Source organism: Myotis daubentonii, chromosome 8, assembly GCF_963259705.1.
Source record: "Myotis daubentonii chromosome 8, mMyoDau2.1, whole genome shotgun sequence".
Lineage (NCBI taxonomy): Eukaryota > Metazoa > Chordata > Mammalia > Chiroptera > Vespertilionidae > Myotis > Myotis daubentonii.
In genome coordinates this window covers 29,951,189-29,974,833 of record NC_081847.1, presented here as the reverse complement: position 1 = coordinate 29,974,833, position 23,645 = coordinate 29,951,189, and the positions used below count along the sequence as shown (strand labels likewise).

Below are 23,645 nucleotides of genomic sequence, written 5' to 3'. Positions count from 1 at the left end.
CTGGCTGTTCTGAGACTTGGATGCCAACACTGCTTGCCTGTCTACTCAGTGCACCTGACTCGGCAGAGGCTGCTCTCAGAGCCTTTGACGCCACCGTGTGGACAGATAGGCTTTCTGATCACCGGCTCCTAAACGCTCCCCGATCTCCAGATGGTGCTGCCTTAATAAGAGACTCAATTTCACTCCAAAGTCCAGCATCAGCAGGTCGCCGTGCCCCTCAGGCATCCTCTGAGGAGCTGCCAGGGTTCTCCAGGCTTCGCCCAAGCACCCAACAATGATGCCTGTGAACTGAACTTTTCACCAGCCGATTTCCCTCCCCAAGGTGATGACAAGTGTCTCAAAGACCAGCCAAAGAAGGAGGCGCATGAACAGCAGAGCTGTGCCCAGGAGAGCTTTTATTTGTACGGAACAGTTTTAAAAATACAGAATAAAATAGCTTTATCTCTACTATTATTCACAACGTCTGGTCCAAATATTACATATTTTTAAAATACTTAAACGTTTAATGAAGCCATGTTAGAAAAACAATATGAAATTTCTTTTTAAAAACTCCATAAAAGAATTACACATCTCAAAAACAACCCCACCCTAAATACCCTCGGTATGCAAAATAAAAAAACGAACAAAACCCCAAAAAGGTACATAGCCAAAGTCAGCCACAAAAACTCAAAGAAAATATAGGCATCCCCATTGTGTTAAGAACAGTCAGAAATTTATTAACGTATCAAACAAAGGTTGTTACGCACGAACGAAAGAGGGTATTAATTTGAACTGTCAGTAACATGACCAGGCTGGTGAGGGTGTCCTAAATGCCAGAAAACACACACAATTCTAAGGACGCTGGGAGTTACTTATGCAGAGTGATGGCGAGGCACAGTCAAGAACAACCTAGAAGAACAGGAATGTGTGTGAGGCTGCTGAAAAGGGCGTGCTCTCTGGGTCCTTGGACGGAAACGTTGGCAAGACGCGCGCGGTCTTCTTGCCCTGTCGTGTGGTGACTGCAGGTCGGGTAGCGGGGGGAGATGTCCTGTTCTTCGTGTTCAGGTCGTAAGTGGACAGAGCACAACACATGCAGCAGGTGAAAATCCAGGCTCTTCTCCAAAGCCGAGGGCCAGCTCCCCGGAGAACTGCCAATGCTCAGGCTCGTTCGCAAAGCCACGGTGTCCCGGAGGCGTGGCTGGGTGCACAGCAGGCTTCCAGTGACGGCCACGCCAGGCCTGGTGTCTGCAGCCGAGCGCACGCCCCAAGCACAGTGGCCCAGGGGGTGCTGCCTCTCCTCGCACCAGACAGGCCCTGGAACGAGGCTCCTGCCACAGCTCCCTTTTCACCTCCATCTGGCCTGGCCACTCTTAGTGGCATCAATATTAAGCAAGATTATAGTCGCCAACTTCAAGTCTAGGTTGCTAGTACCAGTATTTCAGCAGGGACATGAATTAAAGTAATAACACCTTAGCTGACGGTCATAAAATATATGCATGGGTAAATAAAGTATACACACATACTAGAGATTCATCAATGGAGAAATTCTATCATCACATGACATTGTCATGAAAATTATATCATTCCCTCCCTGGAAAACGGCAACTATTATCCTGGGCAGAAATGTTATTTTACTATATGGAAATACTGCAATATTCATGCATAAACCAAGTTGTCATCATGAAAGTCAGTATTCTACAGTATAAAGCAAATCCTGTGTGTGAATTTGTTACCATGAAAACGGGAAACCATCAGGACCCATGATGCTTCACTGCGGCTGACCTGGTTAAGCCACTTCTCTTGCTTTGATCCATCACAACCAACTCACTAAAAGTTAACATTTGACGCCCTCTTAAGAAAGATTTGATTCTAATGAGTCTGCGTTGAACTCCCTAGTGAGAGTGAGAATGAAAATTGCTTACAAAGACTGGAACTATTTCCCAATTTCTCTGTGAACCTTGTTAGGTATTTTATTAAAACCGGTGGTGGGGCCCCATGACCCACCCCCACTGGGATACGGCAGCATCAACTATCCTTATAAATACTTTCCATTTCTTTTCTGTATCAAAATGGTTCACATACATGTGAAGATGGTGGGTAGGTGGTCACTGTGGAAACTGGAAGCAAATGCCTTGCTCAAGGGCACTTACATGAGTGAGCTCACAGGGACAGATCATGCATGGCCCCCGTGTCCCTCCAAACCTCCCTACAGGTGGTATCTTCAAACCCAGGCAGCAGATGAACATACTTTTTTTCTATTAAACTCATTCTGTGGCATATTTGCTAGCAGAAGGATCACTTCCTAAAATGGTTGGTGTGTGCTGCTTGTGCAAGATTTAGGTGTCATCCTGAGGCTCAACTCCCTCCCTTGGACAATGGAACAAGAAGGGCAAAACCCCTTTCCAAAGGCGGTGAGGGTACCGGGCTTCCCTGCACGCAGGAATGCTTGCAGATTTGAAACGGACCCACGGAGGGGTTTCAGAAGGGAGTGGGTTTCTGGACAAGCCCGGTCAAGTTATGTTGAAAGGAACTTGTTTGTTTCTGAATTACTGATGGCCCAGATGCTTTTATTTGGGTATTTGGTTTCTTCTGCTCACCTATAGAGCTAGAATACTGCAAATCTTTGGGAGGTGTAACAGTTTTCCCCATTTTTCAAAGCTGAGAAATTTAGATGCTGAGCAGAAATACAAACAGAACGAACAGAGAGCAAGTCAGTATCAGAGGACTGTCAGCCTGGAGGGCATACCAAGTTAAAGGGATGGAAATGGTTAAGGGATGTGCTTCAAAATAAACTAGGCATCAAATACACATCAAAGAAAAGTAACATACAAAATTAAATGTAATTTATAATCTAAGTTCTTTACTTAATCTGCAATAAGGTCTTGGCAAAACAATGAAGTGGTTCCGAAGAGAGTTCTTGCTAGAACAAGCCTTGAAGCCCCCAACTTCCCAGGAGTCAAGGAGGTGACACAGAGGCAGCCAGGGGACGGGAAGGGCACAAGATGGACACAATAGGGCTGAGACCCAGGCCCATGGCCCGCTGCTGGAGACAGCAACACCCCCTGCATTCAAGCCTCAGCCAGGTCAATGACTACACAGCAAGAGAAGCATGACCTCATGAAGTGAGCTCACTACGTTATGTCTCAGAATTTTCTGGCTGAAAAACCTCCAACCAAATTCAAGAAGTTTCTTCCCCCCCGCCCCAAAAGAATTTAGTGTTATGTAATTAGAACTCAACAGAGGGGACCTGCATGCTGCCTTTCTCACCGCCACCTTCTTCAGGAACTTAAACAAGAACGGCAGCATATGTCCAGGGATCCAACCTTCCCCTCTGCCAAATCAAGACCCAGTGGACATGCCACATGACAACCCACAGAAACCCCCTTACGTCTTAACTGCGAGGATCGACTTGCAACAGAACCGCAGCGGTGGGTGTACCAGCACGCCCACCACTCGACATGGCAGCTGCTTGGTACCTTCCCCGGCTTCCCTTCTTCACAAAACAAATTCACGTATAAAGCAAGCCACGGTTTCTGGGCTCTGGTCCAGTAGTTAGTTTTGATAAATAGATTAGGCATTACAGTATTTACACTTTCATGGTATCAAGCAATACAACCACAGTAATGGTTACTGGCCCTCAAAAGCCATGACAACAGCTTCCCTGATGGTGTCCACAGCTTTTACAAATGCTGGTTCTTTCTTGCTTTAATGGGAGAAGTGGGAGGGGCACAGTAATAAGGATGCAAGGTAAAAGGGTCACGTGGAAAAACATTGATTTCAAAAATCTGCTATAGTCAGTAATATTAAATAGGAATAAAATCTTGTATTTATAGACACACGTGACAATAACCGACATCCACATGACAGCAGAGCCAAGACACCCATAAACGTCTGGTTGGTGCCCCCGTGTGGCACTCCACACCTGCTGCACCACCAGGAGTGAGAAGCGACAGAGAGAGTGTCCCAGCTGCTAGTGAAGAGAGAGGCCAGTGTGAAACGTGCTGGCCCAGCCTGGGCCAGGGTGGCACCGAGATAGAGCAGCTGAGAACCAGATACTGGCTTCAAGGTACCTTCCTTCCTCCTCAGTCCCCCAAGACACATTTCCATGCTAACACTCTGTGTACAGGCCTTCCCCAAGCAGGTGGGCGTAGGTCTGTACAACAACATGCTGCTGTTTCCCACGGGAGGAGCAGGGAGCGTAGCATCACATTTGACCAGCTGTGACAATGCGAGGATACTGGTGCCCTTTCACCACAGGAGGGCTCTGTGGTTCAGGCGGAGGACAAATAAAAACAAACCAACAGACCAACAGACCAACAGACCAAGCAGGTCCAGGTGCTTCCGGGACAGAAAGCCCCAGACCAGGGGCGGGAACCTTTTTTCTGCCAAGGGCCATTGGGAGGCTTATAACATCATTCGCTTAATAACAATGTATGTTGCTATGAAAACGCTCCTAGGTTTACTGAATTTCGAGTCCTGCCAGAGGTTGCCTTGTCAGGGCCGGATGTTCCCCACCCCTGCCTGGAGGCGGCCTGTAAGAAAGCTAGCATGGGTGGTGGGAGGGCGGCTGGAAACAAGGAACTGCTGTGGAGTTCAGACATCTACTCCCACGGGAGGGCAGGAATTTCACGTTCAGTGACCACAGCCAGCAGTGGACATTCTCAAGGGCAAGGGGTTGGGGCTTAAATAAGGAGAGAGGTGAGACACTGTATTAGACACGATCACCACTCACAACAAAAAAAGCTACTTGCAATCTGTCTCAGCTCTGGGGTACAGAATGTAAATGCAGGTACACAAACATACATGTTACTGCTTGTAGCTCAGCAAGAAACTACAGATCATGCCTCACTGCGGCCAGGCCACAGGGCAAGCTACGGCTATACCGTGGCCTGCAAGTCCTTGTCCGGACTCCGGCTGGTCGCGCTCTTCCCGAGGCCTTGCCACGTGTAGCCCACGAAGGTTGGGCTGATGGGTAGGTAGCTGAAGCATTTGTATTTTTTAATGATGTTCATGCCGAATGGCAAATCATAGGACTCCATGCCATCAAGCGACTTGCTCCCTTTGCCTATGCCTTTCTTCCATTTCCGGATTCCTCTCTCCTCCGGAGTACCTGCGGGACACACACATCAAAACAAAGCAATGGAGTGTTGAGTTTAGCGGTTCTTCCAGAAGCAGAGGGTCTGACATGCCGTCCCACAGAGCGAACCTAAAGGATGACAGCAAAGCACCCTTGACGGCTCTCGGCTATCCAGGGGCCCAAGCCAGAAATCTAAGAATCGCTAATCCATCCTGTTCCCCGTGCTCCATGTTCAAATGATCTTCCGAGGCCTCTACCTCACCCCGTCCTTCCACGTGAGGCATATTCTTACTGCAGTTTCTCCTGAGGAAGTCTGGCCCAGGAAGTGTCATTGCTTTCCAGGGTCATTTTGTCAAACTGGCTGTCCAGTCTTCAGAGTCCCCATCCCCTCCCCCAAATCTGCTCTCCAACACTGCAAAAAACAACAACAAAGACCTCTCTCTACAATGCAAATCTGATCTTGCAAAATGGGACCCCGAGTACTTGTTATACACAATGCCTTCATCAATTGGTCGTGGCAATCCCCCAACCCGGACATTCTGAGTTTTATACGGCTTCCCTCTATTTTAGAGCGCCTGTGTGGATGCTGCACTCGGCTACGCCCCACTTGCCGTGCTCCTGTGAGGATGAACTTCTACTGGTTAACACTCTGGGCTCTGACAGATGAGCCTGGTGCAGAGGAGCATGTTGCCTGCCCTCAGCTACAACAGGCCATGTAACAATATACCGCTGTGCCCGAGCCTGGGTGATGATCTTGAGTCTATGGTGCAATATTTAGGAACCTCATTATTTTCTTACATCTAAGCTATGTCTCCACCCCGTTGGTGTTTCAGTAACAAAACTGACTTTAACTTCCATCTCTGACTCATATGTCTCTCCCTCAATTAGCTCTGACTTGGGAGAGAAAGAGGGTGTTAGTTATTGACCTTCATAAACCTAACACCTTCCACCTATTCATCTATGTGTTCATCCCAGTTCCCACAGCATCCTCTTGATTGAGGATTTGGGGGGGAGGGGGCGGTCGTCTCAATAAGACCTTAAAGCTCAAGAATAAACATTACCCTTTCTTGCTGGCAGGTAAGTCTACCGGTGTTTCTGTGGCATTTACAACAGTACAGAGCAGCCTCTGTAGGAAGCTGGGAAGGCCACAGGTCATATCCTGGTCCACCACCCAATACTTGGCATCTCCCAGCTGAGAAACAAGGGTTATGGGTGTTGGAGAAATGCTGCCTCCCAACCTGTGCCACTCGCTGATCCTGGCAGCAGCCTGTGCCCACTGTCCGCGTGGCATTTGGTCTTAGTTGGCTGGCACCTGCCTTAGGAAGGACTTGGACTCATTTAACGGACAGGCTCCCCAAGCAGGAGAAGTGCCAAAGACGCTGCCAATGAAACCAAACAGCAGGGTGCTGGGCAAGGCTGTGCAGAGAGGGCAGGCAGGCTAGAGTGTGCCCAGGGCAGCCCGCTGCCATTTCACCCCATGCAAGGAATTTCTCTAAAAAGTAGCTCAGCAAGAAGGAAAACAGCTCGATAAGTTTATTAGCAAAAAACTGATTTCATAAAGAAGGCTGGCAGTGTCATCTTAAACCACTTCAGAAAAGAGAGTTTCGACCAGGGATGGCTTTGAACAGACTCACTCTTCCTGCTTCCTATATTTATTTGGCAAAAAAGTAATTCACACAAGTAGTAAGCATGCTGGACATATACCACATACCTGGGATGGTGTTATCCAAAATAAAAGCCACACAGCCTCCTACAAACATAGCCGTTGTGAGGAGAACGTTCAGCACTTGATCAATGCCCGATATCCCTAGAAACAGAACACAGCGGTGGGGTCACTGTCAGCCAGGACGCGCCTGGAAAGGAGCGCCGGGGTGGGCACTCGCCGCCAGGCAACGCAGGGCACGAAGGGTGCAGCCCTGGCCCACGCGCAGTAACGCTTCCAACTACTCCGAATACCTTCGCTAAGAACCAGAGGAAAGTCCTCAACACCTGATACGGTGTGAAATGTGAAGCCACTGGGGGTGTTGTTTGCAGATTTAAAAAGAAATCAATATAAAGAAGGCTGTGTCAGGCTGAAAAAATTACAAAGTGAATGAATAATAAGACAATTAAAATATTTGTGGTATCTGCCATCAAAAAAAGGGTTTTCAGAATCCTCAGTTACTAATTTGTGCATAGCTTTTAATTAGGAACAACTGGATTTATAAAAATGTCCTTACGTGAACGTGATATGTAAAAACATCAAAAGCGGCAAGAATCTCCTTGCTATTAGAGGTTCACATACTTTCTCTATTTAAAACATGAGCCAGCACGTCTACTCGTAGGTGTATACCCCAAAGAATTGAAAACAGTTACTCAAAACAATACGGTCCATTCTCATTATTGGACAATTCTGTGCCTGTGAATTTGCCTACACACTAGTTTATTTGTAAGCCCAAGATGCATACTAGTGATGCATTCAGTCATCTGTGGACACGCACAGAGCAGTGAAAAACCTGAGTCGCCCAACACGCATGTTCCCTGCTGGGGTCAAACAAGGTGACGCTCTGCCTTCTGCTTCAGCTCGTCCTGTGAACACGTCCTTTTAGCAGTCTATTCAGCACCACTCGCTTCACATTTCTGTGCTTTTGTTGTTGTTGATTTTGCTGATTAAAATGGCCCCCAAGTGTTGTGCTGAAGTGCTGTCCAGTGTCCTAACTGCAAGAGGGCCATGAGCTGCCCCGTGGAGAAACACCTGTTAGATGAGCTTCATTCAGCCATCAGTTACAGTGCTGTTGGCAGCCTCCCCGGGGAGCAATGGGCCAGGATTTGCTAATTCCATGCTCACACAACATAACTACTAAGAATGAGCACTGATTGTATTGAATAAAAACTATAATTGGAAAATAAAATTTTAAAAAATCGATTGGACTGAATATCAAATTTCATAATAGCACTAGTCACAACGGTCAGAAGGTAGAAACAACCCAAATGTCCATCAATGAATAAATAGATGAACGAATTATGGTATATACATACAATGGCATAATATTTAGCCGTAAAATGAATGAAATACTTATACATGCTAGAACATGGATCCATCTCGAAAACATGATGCTAAGTGGAAGAAGCCAGGCCCGCCTCACAGGATTCCATTTCTATGAAACGTAAGGAGAGAGAAGCCCACAGACACAGAAAGCAGGATGCTGGCTGCCCGGGGCTGGGAGAAGAGGGAGGCAGGGATTAACTTCCTCATGGTCTTTATTTTGGGTGATGAGGTCGTTTTAAAAACTAGGTGTGAGATGGTGGTTATACAACATTATGAATGTACTAAAATGCCACTCAACCATTCACTTTAAAATGGTCAATTTTATGTTATGTGAATTTCCCCTCAGAAAATGTAAGTATGTACACATATGTAAAATGGTCCCCAATTCCACATAAAATGTTGACAGCAACGGCTATTTCTTAAGATGGTTCCCCTTTACTCATTCCCCATGACATTGGGGAATTAAAATTAAAAGAAAGGGTCTGAAAGGTTCATCTTGAATTCAAAGTAGCTATAATTCCTGTAGAAAAACAAGTATTTCAAAGTCTACAGAGCTTCAAGGAATTATAAACTTCAACACAGCCTTAGTCTGAGAAATCTAAGGTTTTACACACAGGCATTCTCCCGAAGGCGAGGGTCCTGGTGGTGAAAAGACAGACCTTGACATGCATGTTAGCTGCATGCACACGCCAGCTCATGTGGGAAGTGCAAAGGGCTTCCAGATAAAGTGCAGCAAAGTGAGATTCAAATGAAACACGCAGGTGAACGTTCGCCAAACCAATCCTGAAGTTCCCACATCCTCTCCGACCCGTGGTGAGCTGTTCGAAAACTGGTGGCTCTGGTTCCAACACCCCTCCCTACCCTCGCCCCCCCCCCCCCCCCCGCCACACACACACCCCAGCCCCTGGCCAAGATTCAAGGCCCGTTTTTCCTACCTGTGACAAGAGGGTTCTGCCTGAGGTAACTTGGAAGGACGAGCCCAAAGAAGATGGAAAATCCAAGCACAAAGAGGTTCCGGGAAGAGTTTAAATCAATAAACTGCAGGTTAGAGAGTCCAACGGCTGTGATCATTCCTGGAAAGAAAACATCAGCTAGCAAGGTCCAGTCACCCACACGGAGGAGCTTACACTACAGCACGGGGGACAGATGACTCTCAGCTGCTGAAGACGGACTCCCTACAGTGTCCTTCCTCTGTCCCATCAGAAACAGGTCAGAAGACCAGGCAAGGGCAGGACGGGGGCGTGACGAGCTGGCCGCTCGGCCTGTGCAGAGGCGTAAGCATCACACTGTTCTGAGGCCGTGAGGCTTCCTTTAGACCACGCAGGAAACTAAGGACACGGGTTCCCCCTTGACACTTCTATGCAAACATGGCTATTACATTGGGAAACCCACCCAAAGAGCTGGTCCCTGATTACAACTACTAAATGGCACAGAGACCCACTGTAAAAACGGTCTGTTTTAAACAGTCCATTCAGTAAAATCACCAATTAAAGAGATTATGTCATCCTATTTTTCCTAGACTGAATATTCTACCTTTGGTTGTACCTTCAACATAAATTCAGCTCAAAGAGTGATACAGATTTTTAAGTTTTAAATGTCTATCCTTTTATATTATAAAATAGGAATGTATTGCTACCTCCAGTCTTACTGAAGAGATTTAGCAAAAAACCATAATCTCTATGAAAAATTAGCAAAGAAGAAGAAAAGGAGCCTCAGAGGGGCAGCCCACCATCAAGGAAATGGCCTTTTACCAAAGAGAGTGCAGAAGAGGGCGCCCAGCACAGGGTCCGGAAGGGAGGCGAAGAGGGCGCTGAACTTGCCGATCATGCCCAAGGCCAGCATGAGGGCGGCCCCGTACTGTATCACCCGGCGGCTGCCGACCTGCAGGACAGAGCAGAGGCAGGTGTTCAGTTCAACATGAATTCCCCAGCCCCTTGGGGCAAATGTAACAAAACGCTTATTCAAAATCTAGATGATTCTAAAAATATTCAGTTAAGAGGGATCAGTCTCATTGCATGAGGTTTGATCTCAATGTACAATTACTATAAATTACTATAAAGCACCCAGAGTAAGAAGATTCCCACTACCTTTCCTTGTTCCCACTGGGCTCCTTCTTCCCCCATGACTCTGGGGAGGGGGCGGGGCAGGACTTAGTTCTGCTTCTCTGAGCCCTGGTTGCTGCCCCGTGGTGTGGACCTGCTCCTAGGAGCGCTCCGGTCCTGCATTTCTAATGCCCACAGTCACTGGCAGGGACTAACTTTTAGTGTATCAAATGCAAAACGTAAAAGCTAACTTTTGCTTCTTCTCCATGTCCTTTGGGTTTCTATCATCACCCTTCACTCAGCAAGTTAACCTACTCAAAGCACTGCAGCCTCAACAACCCCATCTTCCCTGAACCCTGAGTCAGACAAAACCCCAAATATTTCTGGAACCTCCTCATGGTGTCTTTCCCATTAGAGTGACACAGCCTAGAGCAGTGGTCGCCAACCTTTCAGACCTAACGGACCACCAGTGGTCCACGGACCACCGGTTGGCGACCATTGCTCCAAAGGTTTCCTTAAACCAGCAGTCGCCAACCTTTAGGACCTCATGGACCACCAGTGGTCGGCGGACCACTGGTTGGTGACTGCTGGCCTAGAGGACAAGGCACAGAATTCTCGGGGCCCACTGCCTGGCTGGCATCTCCACTCCACCTCTATCCACGTGACCTGGGCAAGCTACTCAACCTCATTGGGTGTCAGGATGCTAAACCTGTGGTTTTGCTTTAAGGGTTAAATGAGATGATGTATAAAATAGTTTGAATAGCACCTGGCAGCATCAGGCTATTTGATAGCCTCCCACTGGGCCTGCTGCCTCTGGCTTTCCTCCGTCTCTCTGTCCAGTGGTAAAGGGACCTTTCAAACACACTGGGAAGTCAGTCCTCTGCACAAGTCCTCTGGTGCTCATGAATTAAAACAAGTCTCAGGCCCTTGCACACCGGCAAGCTCCCTAACTCCTCCCCCACCCCCAGGCCCTGCCCCATCATGCTGGGGGCTTACTGCCTGCCCCTCGGTGAACCAGGCCAGCCCAGGCCTGTCTACCTGGAACACCCTTTCCCCCAGCCCCCTTCTGGCTGGTTCCCAGACACATCCTTCAAAACACTACCCAAATGTGACCTCCTCCACAAAGCCTTCCTCCATTCCAAGGCTCCCCCTCTCCCCCCTCCATGCACCCTTGGCTTTTGCAGCACTTCTTATCATTTCACTGTGGTCTCATCTTTATCTGTTACATCTGATCTTGGTCATCTAGAAGCTACCATCTAGCCCACTGCACCCAGGCAGCGGAGGAGGAGATGGCACTGGGTTCAAGAACCCTGTGTTTTGGCTTCTACTTTGTGCTGCCTCTCCCAGGAAGACACACTGATACATAGGAGGTTCCAGAATGTTTGGGGGGAAACAGGCTGTGTAGTCTAGGAGGAAGAGCACAGAATGTAAGTATGACTTACAGTGAGAAAATGGCTACTTACACTTGGGTCAATTACAGTGAAATGAAACTTAAGATCCAGTCCCTCGGTTGTACTCATCACATTTCAAGAGCTCCCCAGGGGCCTGTGGCTGGTGGCCCACATGTGACCGCACAGATGCCGAACTCTGCCCCCACCCCCGCACCAGGTGCAGAACACCACCCCCACCCCCGCACAGGTGCAGAACACTGCCCCCACTGCACAGTGTTCTGCTGGGTGATGCTGGGCCAGAGCGTCCAACAGCCTCTCTATGAACCCAAGGATCAGCTGATTAAGAGTCAATGGACTCTCATGGTGCAGATTGCTATCTAGACCAGCCGTGGGCAAACTACGGCCCGCGGGTCGGATCCGGCCCGTTTGAAATGAATAAAACTAAAAAAAAAAAAAAAAGACCGTACCCTTTTATGTAATGATGTTTACTTTGATTTTATATTAGTTCACACAAACACTCCATCCATGCTTTTGTCCCGGCCCTCCGGTCCAGTTTAAGAACCCATTGTGGCCCTCGAGTCAAAAAGTTTGCCCACCCCTGGTCTAGACTGTTTCAATCTCCAGCTCCTCCCACACAGCACCAAATGCAGGGAAGCAGTGAAAAGGGTCAGGAAACTGGCGAATCCAGTAAAAATGACCTGTGCTTGGCTGTATTACATGATAAGGAACACTTTCATTTATAAATGGCTCATTTTTCAGCGAACATTTTAAGGACCTACTATGTGACTACCACTTGTTAGACTGGGGGGTGGAGGGCAGATACAGAGATGAGTAAGTCAGAAGCTTATGATGAAAGTCTAGTACTGCTGCAGTTTCTGTGTGGGAACCCAGTGGGGAAAAACTGAAGAATCGGAAAGGGGTCCCCAGAGATGGTCTTGCGGGATGAATTCATTGGAGGAAGACCAACCAGGTAAAAGAAACAACCTGTGCAAAGACCACCTCCCAGCAGGGTCAGGCAGCCCTGCAGGTGTGCAAGGAGAGGGACAGGCCGGCCTCTGGGATGCCTGAAACAATAAATCCTACATGAAAACCATGCACAGAAGGATGATCCACCTTAGATGCAGACAAAAAACAAACAAACCACCACCACAACAAAAACAAAGCAGCAATGGAGCCATTCTTGTGTTTAACGAATATGAACTGAATCCTATTATATACTGATGCTCCAAACACAGCTCTAAAACCCCTGCTTCGCCCTGGCCAGCACTGGCTCAGTTGGCTGAGCTCTGTACTGTGCACAGAAAGGTTGCCAGTTGCCGGTTGATTCCTGGTCAGGGCATATGCCTGGGTTGTGGGCTCGATCCCAGGTAGGGGGTGTACAGAAGGAAGCCAATAGATGTTAAGCTCTCACATCAATGCTTCTCTTACTCTCTCCCTCTCCCTTCCTCTCTCGCTCTAAAATTCCATTTAAAAATCGTAAAACAAAAGAAAAAATTCCTGCCTCCCATTGCTGACAAAGAGCCTTTCGTCTACTTTCCTGCTGCCCACCTCCCTCCTGACCTCCTTCCTGAACTTCGGCTCTGCCTGTAGGGCCATCATTTCCGACTTTCCAAGGCTTTGCACAGTGTGGAATGCAGCATAGGAGTCATGGTGCTCACTCTGTTTCTAGAAATAAACTTTGAGCTACATATTGAGGAACAGGATGAAGAAATAATACACAGTGGCTATAGTCGAGCTGCCAAATTACTAAAATCAAGTTGGTTGAGGCATGAGGAAATGAGCTTTTTCTTGTTCTCATTAGCCTGGGAGCTTAAACTTTTGAACTTTCCAGTCCTGTGTCAATCCCCGGATATACATACACCAGACCTCCAGGAAACCCTCTGATGACCCCCTGAAGGACTCATGTATCCAGACCACCTGACATCCATTATCCCAACCACACCTCCTGGCACCTATCTTTCTGACCTCCTGACATCTGATAACCATTCTGGACCAATCCTAGGGCTAAGAATGCAGGACTGATAATTGTCAAGAGTATCGTTTTTATTATAAGGACTCTTAAATGTTCCTTCTTCTTCATAATACTTCTAGGTTTTTGTTTAGCTGTATTCCCAATCTGCAAACTCTAAGACCCTTGAATAAATATCATTTATTTCTAGCCAAAGCCTTCAGCTCGTTTTGCGTTCACTCGACAATATCATAGGAAGATGATATCAATAGCTTACTGTATGTATACCCACCTCATGGTGGACTCTGCTAAGTGCTTTACATCAAGTTATTAATTCCAGAGCCTTGCATACTATCTTGGAAACTCAGAGAGATGACCTCACATTGGGAAAGTGATGGAGCCAGGACCGAAATCCAAAGCAGCCACCACCCCCATGCCTGCCCCTCTCTGTGGACACACACTGGCACACACACAGTGGAGAAGTCCTGCCTGTGAACCTGACCCCTTAGAACTTCAGAACACAATGGGGTAAGCAGCCTCAACTCCTGATCAAGCAGGTTAGAATGTCCATGGCCATGGAAATCCATGACTGGATAAAGAGGAGCTACTATTAGAGTTGCCAGGAAACGGGGGCAGACTCTCTGCGAGAGCCACAGGTCACCCTCTTCCTATATGCCCTGGGATTCTGATGCAGGGGCCCAGGCCAGAGCCACTCGACAGAACTTTACACACTGATGGGAATATTCTGTATCTGTGCTGTCCTATAGCAGCCACTGGCCACAAGTGACCACTGAGGCCCTGAAAGGTGGCTAGTGTGGCCAAGGAACTAAATCTTTTGTTTTAACTAATTTACACTTAAATGGCCACATGTGGCTACTGACTACCATACTGGACAGTTGCTGGAAACTACCCATTGTCTACACTATCAGGAAAGTGCAAACAAGGAACCTAGAAAGCTAATGGACCTTTTGGCAAGGGCTAAACTATGCTCCAATTGTTCTTTCTAGACAACGGTGGCTCAAGCAATTTCCTGACCTAATAGTCTCAAAGTAAATCTTTACTAATATTTACTGACCTTTAAGATAGTCTGTCTGTACCCTAACCTGTTTGGCTCAGTGGATAGAGCGTTGGCCTGCAGACTGAAAGGTCCCAGGTTCAATTCCGGTCAAGGGCATGTACCTTGGTTGCGGACACATCCCCAGTAGGGGGTGTGCAGGAGGCAGCTGATCGGTTTCTCTCTCATCGATGTTTCTAACTCTCTATCCCTCTTCCTTCCTCCCTGTAAAAAATCAATAAAATATATATTTAAAAAAAAAAAAAAAGATTGTCTGCTACCAGAATTGCTGCCTGACTAAGGGCAATATGTGTATCCAAAATTGAATTCAAGGTTGGCAGGGCGCGGGCACCAGTGAAGCCTTCCCTCTTGAGAAAGACTCTCCACCCGGCCCCTGTAATTTCCAAATTCATATTTCTTGTCTAGTCTCGTCATTTGTGCGCAGCCCTTCTCCGGGTCCCGAACCCAAGCCACGCAGGACGTGGCTGTCACAATCCTTCGCAGACAGTGCAGACTAGAATCATCTGATGTCAGACCTCAGTTCTGCTCAGCAAAGGACTCGCCCTTCAGCTGGATAAGAGGCAGACCACAGCCCAGAACCCACGCCTCTTTCTTCTAGATGGGACCTCCCATCATGGCTCAGGCCACAGAGAAAGAAGGCTGCTGCCAGTCCCACTTTCCCACCAAGGCAGCTGTGCAGATGACTGGACTGTACCATCTACACAAGGCGATGAAAACCGATTCCAGGGCTGACGCTGCCCTTGAATGGATGCAGCCTTTGCCTGAGGTGAGTAACCCAAAGGGATTCAGAAGGAAAATCAATTTAGCTCATTGAAAATCAGCGCTGGCAGGTTGTCTTTCAGAATAAGCTGGCACCATTCAAACTGTAATAAAGGAATTCTTCCCCCGACCACCTCAGTCCTATCTTAGGAGGAACCTCAGCGAGCAGCACCACTTCTTCCTACAGTGACCCTGTTCCTGTGTGTTCCGAAGGGGCACAGAAAGGGAGCTGGCTCAGTAAACTGTCTTCCCCTAAGAGTCCCTTCGTCTACAATTTTATGTTGATGTTATTTCAGATTAGTTCCATGTGCACAGGTTCACGCAGCAAACTGGCTAAAGAGCGAGTGAGCCTGGCCGGCTGGCTCAGTGGCTGAGCATCAACCTACGAACCAGGAGGTGGCAGTCTGATTCCCGGTCAGGGCACATGCCCAAGTGCTGAGCTTGATCCCCGGTGTGGGGCATGCAGGAGGCAGCCAATCAATGATTCTCTCATCACTGATGTTTCTCTCTCTCTCCCTTCATCTCTGAAATCAATAAAAATACTTCAAAAATAAATAAAAGTGAGTGACTTGTGCCCCATTTGGTGTCCATGTGAGACACCCTGTGCAGCGTTGGTTCTCACCACTGGCAGCAACAGACCCAGTGGTGGCGCTAGCGGCTAGAGGAAGTGCCCATCAGGCAGCCCTCACATGCCCTGCATCAGAAGCAACGGGCAGCAGGTGGCGCCATCTGCACGTGTGAGGCTGAGCTCTGTGATGGCCCCCCAACTTACAGGAAAACCAACGGTGTGTATTGGGCATGCCGTGCACCCTCTTACCTGAATTCACAGTCAAGATCCATCAAACTCAATATTTGGTGTCTTTTTATCTGGCTACAGAATTTCAAAGAAGACCGTTTAAAAAGCCAGCATTCCAAAAACCCATCAACAACAGAAGGAGATGGGGGTGGGGAAGACGATCTCAGAATTGGAGGCCTTCCCTGTGGAACTCATGTGGTCAGACCGATCAATGAAATGGATCAACGCTTCGTGACCCAACCATTTAATTAGTAAAATGTTTGTACCTTAGTAATTCCCAAAACTCCAATGTTGGGACTGGATGAAGTAGAGCCATTCCCAGTACCAAATATGCCATCGAGAACACAGGAGAGACCCTCCACGAAAATCCCCCTAAAATGTAAAGGAATGGGGCGAAAAGAAACATTCATTCAATGGGGAACACTCTGCAATAGGCTCTAAGTGGCCAGGACCCAAAGGTCTGGGCCACAGATCTGCAGCCTCTGCAGGCCTGGGAGGGGTAACAAGGCAGCCTCAAGCCCCATGCCAGACCGCCACGCTCATTCAGCTTTGAAAGCACCTCTGTGAACCACCCGTTAGACACGGGCGTTTAAACAGCATTCCAAATTAAAAGCTTTTAGCCAGAAAACAGAGCCATTTGTTGGGATCTAAGACAAATATAGGCCGTCCATAGATTTGATTCCTCTGCTATTAATATATAGTTTCACCAGGAGGGCATGCTTTGCAATTCTGTAAACATTAACACTTTTTAAAAGAATCAACATACAAGTAATTTAATCATATGCAACAGCTCACCTGGGGAAAGACATATATCCAGGACCGACACCCCTTACAGAACCAACATAAGAAATGCTGCCCTAGCTGGTTTGGCTCAGTGGATAGAGTGTGAGCCTGTGAACTGAAAGGTCCCAGGTTCGATTCGGGTCAAGGCCACATGCCCAGGTTGCGGGCTCCATCCCCAGTAGGGGACGTGCAGGAGGCAGCCAATCAATGATTCTCTCTCATCATGATGTTTCTATCTCTCTCCCCCTTCCTCTCTGAAATCAATTAAAAAAAAGTTTTTTAAAATTGTAAATGTGAAGAGATGACACAGCATCCACCCTTTAGAACAGCTGAGGAAAACAGGAATAAAGGGGACATACACCCATGACCCCAAGCCAAGCAACAGTGGTGGTGTTTGGCCTGTGTTTAGATGAAGTTAAGGTCTAGAGCAGCCGTGGGCAAACTACGGCCTGCGGGCCGGATCCGGCCCGTTTGAAATGAATAAAACTAAAAAAAAAAAAAAAAAAAAAAAAGACCGTACCCTTTTATGTAATGATGTTTACTTTGAATTTATATTAGTTCACACAAACACTCCATCCATGCTTTTGTTCCGGCCCTCCGGTCCAGTTTAAGAACCCATTGTGGCCCTCGAGTCAAAAAGTTTGCCCACCCCTAGTCTAGAGTGACCTCAGAGAATGTCTTATGCAATTGTCACTGTGAAAAAGAAAGGGTGAGAATTCTGCTCATTGTTACAAATGAGGAAACGGCAGAATGAGGGCAAAATTAGGGCAGTGACTTGTCCGAAGACAAATAGCCAAGGAAGAGCCCTGTTCTTGCCTGCCTCCATGCTGAAACTCTTGGTTTCTTCTCCAAGATTATCCAAACCAAAGCTAACGAAGTGAGGTGGTGGGCCCAGTGAATTACTTGTGTCCTCAGGAACGTACCTGTTTATTGCATGGATGGGCGGCGGCGGGGCACAGGACAGCCTTGCGCAGGCGTAGTAGTCCCCGATAGACTCGATAATACTGGAGACAACAGCGCTGAGCATGCCAATGACACCAGCCGCAGAGATGGTGGGCAGGCCCCACTGAACTGCGGAAAGACGACAAACGTGAAATCCTCACCTCCTTGGAGGGGCAGGCAAACGTTACCGCACACCAAGTCATTCAGAACGCCCAAGGACTCCACAAGGTCCACTCAGAATCTGAAGCTCATGGTGGAAACCTGATGTTTACTAGTAAACCTACATCACCAATGGCTGGATGCCTGGAAGGGCTCCTGAGTCGGATGAAGATGCCCATCACCAGGCTTGGCCTGCTCTATGTCCTTATTTTTTTTTTTTTAAATATTTTATTGATTTTTTTACAGAGAGGAAGGGAGAGACATAGAGAGTTAGAAACATCGATGAGAGAGAAACATCGATCAGCTGCCTCCTGCACATCTCCCACTGGGGGTGTGCCCACAACCCAGGTACATGCCCTTGACCGGAATCGAACCTGGGACCTTTCAGTCCGCAGGCCGACGCTCTATCCACTGAGCCAAACCGGTTTCGGCTCTATGTCCTTATTTAAAAGACACTGTTTGGCAGAAAGAGGTGGGTGCTTCTCTTCCTGCTTCAAAGCCAGTGTCTAAATTACAATTTAAACAGCCTTCTGTGTTGGGATAGAAGTTCGTATTTTTACGAATTTAACCCTGCTATGCAAAAGGTCTTTAACCCTGCTGTGCAAAGTATGGTACAAACCAATGGTGCCCTTGCTCTGGGACTGGCATCAAGTGAAAAAGCAGTGAAAAGTCACCAGTTAGCCCTAACCGGTTTGGCTCAGTGGATAGAGCGTCAGCCTGGGGACTGAATGGTCCCAGGTTCGATTCCGGTCAAGGGCATATACCTTGGTTGCGGGCACATCCCCAGTAGGAGGCGTGCAGGAGGCAGCTGATCGATGTTTCTCTCTCATCGATGTTTCTAACTCTCTATCCCTCTCCCTTCCTCTCTGTAAAAAAAAAATCAATAAAAGGTATTAAAAAAAAAAAGTCACCCGTTAAATTTAGATCCCAACAACAGAGCATGGGACAAGGTGCAGATAACCCTTCCCTAGTGTTAGAGCAGCACTTTCATATTTTTTTATTTGTAAACCATGCTATGGAAAATTAAATGATTTATTTAAGAAAGCAAAGAGAAGTCCCCAGGTAGCTTCAATTTGAGGATCTGGATTTGGTTCCTTCTTCATTAGATGTACTTTGAAAGGAAAAAAAGCTCTTTGGACTTTCCAAGCCATAGATCTTAATAAAAATACCATGAGCAGCTTTCACTGTGAAGGTGAATAGACTTCTTTGATAAAGTACCTAGGCCTTCTTCCCTGGAACCATTAGTTATAATATAGTCACTAAGAAAAAAACAAAACAAAGAACAGTGGGAAGAGGAAGATGGATAAGATAAAATGGTCTCCTGTGCAGGGGTCATTAAGGTCGTTTGATGAATGATCCAAGAACAGTGTAATGGTTAGACATCAAAGGGAGGCAACCCAAACTGGGTCACAGCGAGAGGAAGCTGGGAAGGCAGGAAGAGGACAATCCCTGTCTGGAGAGTATAGAGAGCAAGAGCTGAGTGGAGAGGGCATTCAGAAGGGCAGCGCCCACCCATCAGCAGGTGGGCAGGACCAGGGGGGAGGCATGTTTAGGAGGGCTCCATGCGCCACCTAGAGGCGACTGGCCTCTGTCTCAGAGGTAATGGGGAGCAACTTCAAGTCTGGGAAGAAAAAAGGTGACACATGAAGTCCGATGTGCACAATATGCCTGGAGTGTGCATGAGGACAGAACTAACTGCTCCCACCTGGGTACTTCACTCCATGGGAGCAGACAGAGGACTCAGAGGCCCGTGGTCAGAGGGTCAAGGTACACGTCCACGGGCAACGGCCCAGCACGCTCTATGCCCACCCTAAGCGGGCTTGGTCAACAGCTCATCTCCGGCGGGTTTGGAACAGATTTTTCTCATGCAGTTAATTTCTTTATCAAGCAACATTTTGTATTTTTAATATACTTTCTATGGTTACCTTGTTGCTGATGTCATGTTGTGGTTTCAGTTTAGTGTCTTGATTTAGGGGAGAAATTTTTATTTCATTTTGTTACTATTTTTTCAGAAATTGCCTTTTACTCTGTTTTTTATTTTTCCCCCCTTGTGCCTGAAGTCCTTAATTTTGATCTATAAGATCCTTATTCCATCTACTTCAACATTTTAAATTTGTAACCTTCTACATGTTGGACCTTTTTTCTTCCAATTATATATATTTAAAACCTTGTTGGCTTCCAGCCTTCTGTATTTACTGTTGTTTCATCCCTCCTATATTTACAGCAGGGTTTCTCAACCTCAGCACTGGTGACATTTTGGGCCCCAAATTTGTATTTTAACAGCCAGTTCAGGAAATTCTTAGCATGCTAAAGACAGAACATAAAGACAGTGACATATTTGAAAGCTGGACTCCAAATTAAGCCAAATCCACCTGGCTTTCTAGGGTAGCTTTTCCCTGGGCAGTACAGCAGCTCACACAGTTGGGGGTGACAGGATGGGAGCCAGACAGCAGTCTCTCAGCTGCTTCTCCGAGGAGCCCACCTGCGTCCTCTCAGGAGCCACCTGCACAGGTGGAGGACCACCCAGCATGTGCCGTGGGGGCTTCCTCCTGCTTGCCCTCCCAGGCCACCTCCTGGCTGCCTCAACAACTGGCTTTTAATCTCTTTATCTCAGGTTAGATGTATACTTGAGCCCCGATGCACAAAATTTGTGCAAGGGGCTTGGCCCTGCCACTGGGCTTTGTCCGGAAGGACGTCTGATCTAATTAGCATATTATGCTTTTATTATTATAGATTTATGAACTATGCATTTTTTAAAAAAGGAGAGGAGTACATTATGTACATACATATATACTTGACCATATGATCTGATGAAAGTGTTATTTTAGAAAGGCTACATTTTTTTAAGTGTTTGTAAATGTGTCAAGAACAGAAAGGACAACTGCCAATGTTGCCATCATTTAACAGGCGTACAACAGCTGTCTCTGACCCAGTCCTAATATTCTTGGCCTTTCCTGCTTTCTCTCCATGTCATTATAAAACATGAAAATGTGTTGGCTATGAGCAGGGGAATAAACAAGCTCAGGCTTCTCTAACTAAGCCCCAAATGTCAGAACGGAGTCTACCCCACAGAACTCAGCATCTATAAAGACTGGGGAGGGGTCTTCCCAGCACAAGTGAATCCAAATGATACCTCAGCTGGGGACTGCCTCCCCCACCACCTTGCCAAGAGTTATCCAACACTTAAATCTTAACTTATGATCCATCTTCCATGCACTTGTGAATATCAGTTTACCTCTGACAGCTGGACCAAATTTTAAAAGATTAGAGCTCCCCATTATAAGATTATACAAATCCCATCATGCTTGAGCAGTTTGCTTGCTAATCTTCAGGACCCTCCCACTCCAGTCTGCTCACTTCAGAGGCTTGGGCCTGGGTACATGGCTCTGTACTTGTGTTTCTATGAGCTGCCCTTAAATCCAGGCCACCAGACCTCAAACCTGGCAAGAGGCCTCTTGTCTAGGATTTCACCCTAGTGGAACCCAAAGAACCAACTAGCTAACCTGAGAAGGGAGCTGGTTAGTCTCTCTGTGCTCATGAAGGGACAGGACCTCCCTTCTTTGGGGGTTGAATCCTCTAATGACCAGAATGCTAAGACCTACAGGGACGAGAAGGCTTCTCCTGCTGCAGAGCCTTCTGCTAACTTCCAAGGCCTCTCAGTTGCCCTGATGAGCTCCTGACCCCCCTGCCACGAGAATACTTACAGGGGTACGGAACCTTAAACCACGGGGCTACCAGAAGCACGCCCTGCCGGGCGTCTGTTCGAGCGTAGAAGCCATACTTGGTGCTGTCGGGAGGGAAGACATCTGTCACTGTGAAAATGAAGCAGAGCAGCCAGGACACAAGGATGGCCAGGATGATCTGAAAGGGTCAAAACAAAGGCTCTGTTAGCCACAGAGGGGGCGGCTGCTGCCAAAACGTATGCCTTCCTACAGCCCGAGTGCCACAGCCCAGAACCCACCATTGCCACTATTTCGCTCAAAACACCCATAACAGATCTGCTGAAAGCCTATTGCTTGAATGGGCTCAGATTTAGAGAGAGGAGTTGTCTGCAGGTAAAGTTACTTTCACCCTAAGTCTGGCTAATAAAATAAAGATAACGGAAAGTGTCCCTCAGAGGCAGCGTGGAACCAGGCTGCCCTCAGTCCCAGGACAGCCAATGTCCCCCTAAAGGATTTCAGAATCGGAAGCTCCTGCCACTTTCAGACTGGAAGTCCACAGCAAGTTGGGGGGGTCATTAGTACCCCAATGTCACCACACAGCCTGGGGCCCTGGCGCAGACCTGCTGAAACCCTCCTTTCACTTAAGCATTTTACATCATGAACCAAAGGCAATATGTCAGGAGAAAAAAAAAGTAACTACTTACAGGGAACATTTTGAAAAGCTGTAACTTGTACGCAGTCCATCCTTTCTTGGACTTGTAAATTGGGAGGGGAAATTTAACATTTCTGGCATATTGAGAAAACAGTAATACAAGGAAAATTGTCCTGAGGAGAGAGAGAGAAAATAAACTAGTTTCAAAGCTGTTTGTCTGTATTTTAAAATATTACTCAAACCTTCAATGGCAAAGTGATCACATATGTTCAATTCACTTCTCTAGAAAGAGGCTAGTCCTCTGAACTATTACTTGGGAAATCATATATTTTGTAAAGGCCATTTTTGAAAAGATATCAGAACTCTTTCTCTTAGCATTTCTTGATGTAGAAACAAAAGTCACCATGTAAATGCTTTGGCTAAATTTCCCAAAATAGAACAAGAACACCCAAAGCATGTAGACACTGATGGAAGAAACTCATGCTATGTCAGAGAAAAAGACAGGCTGACAGATACAGTACAGAGTGGAGTGTAATTATAACTACAAAGTAACTAAAAAACAAGCAACTGTTGCACAAGTGTCCGTGTACACACGCACACACATACGTGCAAACAGTGACGATGGGACCCAAAATGTTCAGAGGAATTGGCTTCAGGTGGCAATGTAATATGCAAATTTGTTCCTACTTTTCTGTATTTTCTGGTTTACTTATAAGGAAAAAGATTATTTTTAAAAAGCAAAAAAGCTTCAATATTTAAAAAACTTATATACAATAGATTGCAATATTAATATTAATACTTGTGAGATGTTTGTGTATGTCAGACATTATCGAAGGTCTTCCCACCCATCATCTCAACCTTCTGCAGTAGCGTCTATAATCATCCACTTTAGAGAGACAAAGTCCAAGATCATGCCGCTCAAGTTTGCAGGGTGGGTGGGCCAGGACTCTACAGCCTGGACTCTGAACTGCTTCGTAACACGGGCCATAAGGGCTGGGATGCCTGGGCAGGTGCAGTGGCCCCTGTGCCCTGACCCACACTCCTGACCCAGCTGCACTGAGGGCTACAGGAGGCAGTGATGTCAGGTGCCCTCCCTGCAGCAGGTCCTGACACATCCTCAGTCCAGTGCCCGAGTGTGGCAGGTGTGGGGTGGCTTCCCATCGCTGAAACAATAGAGGTGCACAGTGATGTATTTCATCATCCAGCGGGACGCGCTCTTTCACTTATAACCCGAGATAGAGTTGGCAGGAAGAGTGGGAACAGAGCTAAGCTTAATTGTTCCTGGGCACGGTTCCAACGGCTGAGATGGAATTATCCGCTCCATTGACAGCGGTCAGTCAAGTGCAGTTCCA

The 23,645-nt window shown here is 47.2% G+C and overlaps 1 protein-coding gene across 4 annotated transcripts in view; it reads right to left on the bottom strand.

The window, feature by feature from the left end:
* Nucleotides 1–378: 378 nt before the first annotated feature.
* The window catches only part of SLC23A2 (solute carrier family 23 member 2), a 132,323-nt gene continuing 109,056 nt past the window's right edge, over nucleotides 379–23,645 (bottom strand). For all 4 annotated transcript variants that reach the window (XM_059705614.1, XM_059705613.1, XM_059705616.1 and 1 more), the window contains 8 exons: nucleotides 22,346–22,466; nucleotides 21,684–21,840; nucleotides 17,802–17,949; nucleotides 16,362–16,467; nucleotides 9,836–9,965; nucleotides 9,020–9,157; nucleotides 6,768–6,863; nucleotides 379–5,089 (listed from right to left, as the gene is read on the bottom strand). In XM_059705614.1, the coding sequence (XP_059561597.1) occupies nucleotides 4,857–5,089; nucleotides 6,768–6,863; nucleotides 9,020–9,157; nucleotides 9,836–9,965; nucleotides 16,362–16,467; nucleotides 17,802–17,949; nucleotides 21,684–21,840; nucleotides 22,346–22,466 (1,129 nt within the window). In that variant the 3' untranslated portion in view covers nucleotides 379–4,856. The remainder of the gene's footprint in view (nucleotides 5,090–6,767; nucleotides 6,864–9,019; nucleotides 9,158–9,835; nucleotides 9,966–16,361; nucleotides 16,468–17,801; nucleotides 17,950–21,683; nucleotides 21,841–22,345; nucleotides 22,467–23,645) is intronic.